Source organism: Verticillium dahliae, genomic scaffold, assembly GCF_000150675.1.
Source record: "Verticillium dahliae VdLs.17 supercont1.10 genomic scaffold, whole genome shotgun sequence".
Lineage (NCBI taxonomy): Eukaryota > Fungi > Ascomycota > Sordariomycetes > Glomerellales > Plectosphaerellaceae > Verticillium > Verticillium dahliae.
In genome coordinates, this window is record NW_009276922.1 from 1 (window position 1) to 6,972 (window position 6,972).

The 6,972-nt window shown below is 53.3% G+C and overlaps 2 protein-coding genes across 2 annotated transcripts in view; one reads left to right on the forward strand and one right to left on the reverse strand.

The window, feature by feature from the left end:
* Positions 1-570: 570 nt before the first annotated feature.
* VDAG_05292 (uncharacterized protein) lies at positions 571-2,813 on the reverse strand (the record flags this gene model as incomplete). Its single annotated transcript, XM_009652187.1, has 7 exons — positions 571-1,083; positions 1,153-1,362; positions 1,673-1,959; positions 2,014-2,329; positions 2,449-2,574; positions 2,663-2,686; positions 2,769-2,813. The coding sequence occupies 7 exons, from the start codon at positions 2,811-2,813 to the stop codon at positions 571-573; spliced, it is 1,521 nt and encodes a 506-aa protein (XP_009650482.1).
* Positions 2,814-3,507: 694 nt separating this feature from the next.
* Positions 3,508-6,972, forward strand: part of VDAG_05293 (multidrug resistance protein CDR1) — a gene marked incomplete at both ends in the record, with an annotated part of 4,713 nt that continues 1,248 nt past the window's right edge. Inside the window, 3 exons of the mRNA XM_009652188.1 lie at positions 3,508-4,581; positions 4,642-6,063; positions 6,208-6,906. Of these exons, the coding sequence (XP_009650483.1) occupies positions 3,508-4,581; positions 4,642-6,063; positions 6,208-6,906 (3,195 nt within the window). The remainder of the gene's footprint in view (positions 4,582-4,641; positions 6,064-6,207; positions 6,907-6,972) is intronic.

Sequence of the window (6,972 nt, forward strand, 5' to 3'; positions counted from 1 at the left end):
GGACTTCAACTCATCGTCGGATGCTGCGTCAAGACCATGCAGGAGGGGAATAAATGCTACCGAGTTGTTGACTGTATCAGAAGGCCACGGGGACCACGTATAATACCAGGAGATGGGCGAATTTTGTGATGACAGGAACTCGTTATCGGAATTGGGTGCATCGCCGTGAACAGCAAGTCCCTGTTTCGAAGCAAGACCAGCTTTTGTTTGTGCCGGAGCGAGGCTGACGATAAAGCCAAGGTGGAAATATGTCGACTTTCTCATTGAAGACTGTGTGAATCGTGGAAAAGATTACTTTGACATGCGACGATTCCCCAGAAAGATATTCCGTGCGAGAGTCATCCACGCTGTTGGCATTGGGATGGCGAGCTCATGATCCATTATATCGCAGGCGGCCCTGATACCCATGCAGTCATGCGACCGCCACGCCAATGGTCTGGGTGAGATTCGATTCATTGACGTCATGGCCACGACCCTTTCCTGCCTGACACCCTCAGCTGACCAGGGCCCAGGCCAAGGCCATGAAGGGCCTTGGCACCAGCTCAAGGGGTTGCACCTTGCGAGAGGCGGTCATTGGAGCCCTGCATTCCCGCGAGTCGTCACACCTGATGAAACCAAAACCCACTTTGCGCGGATGATCTGGTTCATTTCGTAGAGAGTGCTCGCGAGTGGCATTATGTCTTGGTCTCTCTCTGCGATTGAGGTAACGTTTTGCGCCACCTGCCACAAGATGGTTATGTCGGGCCCAGCTGTTGAGCCAGGCTCGCCGGGGTCGCCAGCAAGCAAGTGCTCTACCATGCAGCCGTAGGCCATATCACAGCGAAATGCTCCAAACATGTAGCAGACTACTGTCGAGACTGGGTAGCTGACGAGAGCAGCATAGGCGAGGTTCAGCATGCGGCGCGCAATGCTGAGCACGAGCTGATGGATGGCTCCCCTCCCCGGGGGAGTGGTGGGTAGGCAGATGGGCATGTGTAACAATTCCCGACACATGGTGATCATTGAGCTGTATGCTATCAGCGTCAGGTCGAAGAGCATCCACCAGTGTTCGGGCTTGTTTTCAGAGGCAGTCATTGTATCTATCTGTTCGTTTTTGTTAGAGTGATGCAGGGGTGTGTAGAATCCAAACACGATCCTGAAACCTAGACGTACCACTGGCCACTCCCGGAACAAACTTTCAATCTCTTCAGAGAGACTTTGTATGCAACCGATTATGTCGTTGTTGAGCTCCCTCTTGTAATGGCTCAGTATATCGAAGAACCGAAGAAGAAGGTCCGTTAATCGAGAGGCAACAAGGGAGTCCAAGCCAGAAACGGCCTGCTCGGGGTTCTCGGAGACCAAGTCAACCAACGGAAGGCTAGCCTGGCATCCAGTCATGTTGGCTGTGATTAAGGCAGGTTTGTCGTGCAATAAGCGGAAGAAAAGGTCGACAGATACCAGAGCCCGAAAGCCCTTTTCGTCTTGATTCGCCTGGGTGGTTGAAAACTTGATATGCATGGAGCAGCCCAGAGAAATCCGATCAATGTGATGAATACCAAGAGTCCTTACGCATTCGCAAACAAGGCCAAACATGCTCCAGCTGAGCTCTACATCATATTGCTGGAATGCAGCTCGCATCTGTCCTGGTCAGTCTCGATTGGGCGAGTACTTAGTCAACGAGCAGAGCACGTACATATAGAATTGCGACGACAAGGTCAGTCCTCGTCCCCGAGAATTTCTTCTGCCAGGCGGCTATGGCACGGACAAAATGGAAATATGTGACACGAGTGACATTTTCGATCTGCAAGTCCGGTCTCGTGGCCACGCTTAGAGACCCATGGTAAAGCATGCCATGATAGAGGCTGAGCGCGGCGGGGTCTATGTTGACTTCTGGCATGTTGATCATGTGCGGAATCAGATACATGAGCTTGGTGTTAATCGAATATTGATAGATGTCGGCCATGTAATGCCTGCAGAAGTCTGTTCAGGGTTGAGCGAAGCGTTTAGAAAGGAGGATGCGTGGCAGCAGCGTACTGTTGAGACACGCCTTGGCAATATCTGGTGGAACATGATTCTCGTTGTATGATGATCGAATACTGGATCTCTGGTGTTTCAGATGTACCACCTGAGCAAGAGCCTCCGTGAGAAGCGTATCGGCGGAATAGGGGTTCTCAAGACTGCTTCCCACGATACCCCCTGCCTCTTCTCCGGGAGCATCGTCTGCAACCTTTGCGGTTGGGGATGCGCCAAGAAGCGAGAATGGACTTGTTTCAGAGTCGCTGTCAGCTACCAACGGCGACACCTTGACCTGGGAACTGCTAGCGACAAGTTTTGAGCACTTGTCTTCGACCTGGAGAAGTCGGTCGAAAAGATCTGAGAGAATTCCGTCGCTTGCGTCCGATGACACGTCAACATCGATGACCGACAGGAAGGAGACAGGCTTGAGAGCTCGCACAGGCCGAGACATACGTACTGCGGAGTTGATCGCCTGGCAGCCGAGTTGGCCTTTTTTCTTGCCTTGCGCTTGGGATAGATGCACGGTTGGCGCCGCGCAAAGCAACCATCGCAGGTGGGCTTCGAACGGTCGCATCTGGTCTGGATAGATGTCAGCAGGTTCCACGCAGCAAACTGGCGTCCGTTATTTCTGCTTAGAGCCAAAGATCGAGCGTAGGGTAATACATACCTTTCGGGACTTGCAGGCAAGACACTGGAGGCAATCTTATGTCAGGAAACCATCTTGAGAGGAGATGATGGGGATTGACAGCAAAGCCATCCGTAACCAAACTCACCGCTAACCCGTTCAAAGGCCCTCCCGGCGGAGAGTTGGAGTCCATGCAGATTCGATCTTGCCGTTGCAGCAGCACGGCCAGCAGCAATTACCTGATGGCATTCCTCTGTCGTTGCAGCTGCCCTCGTAGGCCGTCCATCCCCGTTCCATGCTGGTTATCTTGAGGCACAGCGAGCTTCGGTAGAACGCACCGGATTTTATTGCGCCACGGCGATGGCAATATGGGTTCGTATTGCTAATAAAGTTTTTTTGCGGAACTTAGATCTTGCTGCCTGGTTCGTGATTTGAGAAGTCCGACACTCTGGATCCTACCTAGTAAGCTCAATGTCCGCAAGTCCGACAGGGACAAGGCACTTCACGTGGATCCCGGCACGGGCTCCCGCTCTAGTGCTGAAGGCAAAGAAATGACCGAGGCCTGGCCCCAGTAATCCGAGACACTGTCTTATCTCGCATCCGGGCGTCATGGCCACTAGACGCCGAATGTCCGTCCCACAATTAGCCGCTCCGCATTGACGAGGCGCCGCACCGTCCGGAGGGAGGGCATGTTCCACGGCCGTCATGTTGAGCCATCATGTTGAGCCATCATGTTAAGCTGTCGTCGCCGGTCAGCATTGTCATAAACCCGCTCGTTTCCAGCTGTATTTCATCATCCCAACTAGCTTACTGTTCTTCTTTTCTCCCACGTTCTGAAACAATTCATCAAACTACATCACATTCCTTCCCGCCAAGAATTCGATCCGATGCCGTCTCCAAGAGCCAGCTTGGAGGTCGAAAAGCCAGGCCCAACAATGGACCATGGAACATCGTCTCGTGGCTCGCTGAATACTCTCGCCGACACGGGTGGTTCGACAGACAATCCCGACGGCGCAGATGAACAGATACGGCACGACATGATTCAACTCGCTAGACGATTGACGACCCAATCGCACGTCTCGGGCCCTCCGGCGGCGCTTTTCCCCCTCCTCCAACACAGTCCGTTGGATCCCAACAGCGACAGGTTCAACGCGAAGCAATGGGCAAAGGCCTTTTTCAGTGCCAGGAAGGAGTCTCTTCAAGGAAATGTGCCCAAGACGACAGGCGTTGCCTTTCGCGATCTCAACGTCTATGGCTTCGGAAGTGATACCGACTTTCAGAAGAGCGTGGGCAATATCTTCCTGGAAGGGGTCAATTTAGCTAGCAAGCTCTTCAACAGAAAGCAACAGCGCATCGACATCTTGCGCGACCTTGAAGGTGTCGTCCACAGTGGTGAGATGCTTTGCGTGCTAGGACCCCCCGGGTCCGGGTGCTCAACCTTCCTGAAGACCGTGGCCGGCGAAACCCATGGATTCCACGTCCAGGACACGTCGACACTCAACTACTCTGGTATACACCCCGACGAGATTAGGACTGCATTCCGGGGAGAAGCTATTTACACAGCAGAGGTGGACCACCACTTTCCCCAGCTCACAGTCGGCGACACCCTCTACTTTGCAGCGGCCGCACGGTGCCCCAAGAATGTCCCCGCTGGGATTAGTCGACACGAGTATATCGAACATCTTCGAGACGTCACCATGGCTATGTTCGGTATCTCACACACGAAGAATACACGAGTCGGCGATGACTTTGTTCGGGGTGTAAGCGGTGGCGAAAGGAAGCGCGTTACTATTGCGGAGGCCTCATTGAGCTACTCGCCGTTGCAGTGCTGGGACAACAGTACGCGTGGCCTCGACAGCGCAAACGCCATTGAGTTCTGCAGAACATTGCGTACGCAGGCCGACGTCATGGGCTGTACTTCATGCGTCGCGATCTACCAAGCACCCCAGACTGCCTATGATGTGAGTCGGATTACCTTGGTCAAGGACTTTCAGCTAATATCAAGATAGCTCTTCGACAAGGTGCTCGTCCTCTACGAGGGGCGTCAGATCTTCTTTGGGAAGACTTCCAGGGCTCAGGCCTATTTCGAGGAACTCGGCTTCATCTGTCCCGACCAGCAAACAACTGCAGACTTTTTGACTTCCATGACCAGCTCTGACGAGCGCGTCATTTGCCCGGGGTGGGAGAACAAGACGCCCCGCACGCCCGACGAGTTTTCCAAGGCATGGAAGGAGAGCCGTGATCGCGCAGAGCTACTGGAAGACGTTGAAGATTATCTTGTGCGACACCCGTTCCATGGAGATCATTATAACAAGTTTATCGAATCCCGCCGGCTAGATCAAGCCTCGACTCAGCGCGCCAAGTCGCCCTTTACGTTGTCGTATCTTCAGCAGATGAACCTCACGTTGGCGCGAAGCTTCCTCATGCTCAAAACCGACCCAAGCCTGACGTTGACGATGCTTACGATCAATTTCATCCAAGCCATCGTCGTCAGTAGCGTTTTCTATAACTTACCCGGGGGTGCGGAGTCCTTGGAGAACCGCGCAATTCTCTTATTCTTTATCATCCTTACAAATGCTTACAGCAGCGTCTTGGAGATTGTTTCGCTATACGCCAAACGGAAGATTATAGAGAAGCATGCCCGCTATGCACTCTACCACCCAAGCGCGGAAGCCCTCTCTTCCATGGTGGTCGACCTGCCATACAAGTTGTTCAATGCCGTCATTACCAACGTAACGGTGTACTTCATGGCGAACTTGCATCGCGAACCGGGTAACTTTTTCTTCTTCCTACTTGTTGCCTTTACCGTTGTCTTGACCATGTCAATGCTTTTCCGGCTCATTGCATCGGTGACAAAGTCCATCGCTCAGGCAATGGCACCATCCGCCATTATTTTGCTATGCTTGATCCTCTATACCGGCTTCACCATCCCTGTCGACTATATGAAGAACTGGATCAAATGGTCTCGCTGGGGCAATCCCATTTTCTATGGCCTCGAGTCGATCATGATTAACGAGTTCAACGGAAGAGCTTTCCCGTGCACCACATATGTCCCGTCCGGGACAGGGTACGATAACGTTCCCCCAAGCGCCAAAGCCTGTTCGGCACAAGGTTCCGTTGCTGGACAGGACTTTGTTGACGGGGCTGCCTACTTGAGTACTGCCTACAGTTACGACATGTCCCACAAATGGCGAAACTGGGGCGTCGTCGTTGCCTTTGGTGTGCTCTACTTTGGACTCCATCTCTTAGCCACGGAGTATGTTGCCTCCCAACGCTCTAAAGGCGAAGTACTTGTGTATCTTCGCAAGGCAATGAAACAACTGAAGAAGGCACCAAGAGACCTCGAGACGGCTTCCCCGACAACGACTGCTCTACAACATGTGGCTAACAGTAGCGGCGCAGCTGCCGTGGACAAACAGACTTCCGTGTTCCATTGGGGTGGTGTAAGTTACGACGTTCGAATCAAAAGCGAGACCCGCAGAATCTTGGACCACGTAGACGGCTGGGTCAAACCAGGCACCCTGACAGCGCTGATGGTACGGTTTCCGCGCAGACTCATTTGTCATGATTGCTTATCGATATTGCAGGGCTCATCTGGCGCAGGAAAGACCACTCTTTTAGACGTTCTCGCCAGCCGCGTTACAACGGGGGTTGTCACCGGTGACATGCTCGTCAACGGGAGCCCCCGTGACGAGTCCTTCCAACGCAAGACGGGATATGTCCAGCAACAGGATCTCCATCTTCCTACCTCCACTGTCCGTGAGGCTCTCAGATTTAGCGCCCTGCTTCGGCAGCCTTCTCAGTACACGCAACAGGAGAAGATAGACTACGTTGACACCGTCATTGAACTACTGAGCATGGAGGGCTATGCTGATGCTATCATTGGCGTTCCCGGCGAGGGTCTCAACGTTGAACAGCGTAAGCGGCTAACCATTGGCGTGGAGCTCGCGGCCCGTCCCCAACTTCTTCTCTTTTTCGACGAGCCGACGTCGGGGCTAGACAGTCAAACCTCCTGGTCGATTTGTAACCTCATGGAGAAACTGACCCAGCACGGACAAGCCATCCTCTGTACAATACACCAGCCTTCAGCAATGTTGTTCCAGAGGTTTGACCGACTCTTGCTCTTGTCTAAAGGCGAGACGATATACTTTGGCGATATTGGAAAAGGCTCCCGCACCCTTATGGATTACTTCGCCCGGAACGGTGCTCATGCTCTCCCCGAAAAGGCCAACCCGGCAGAGTACATGCTCGAGGTTATCGGGGCAGCCCCTGGCGCAAAGACCGACGTTGAACTGGCCTGCGGTCTGGAGGAACACCCCGAATAACACCAGGTTTCAGAACGAGCTGGCACG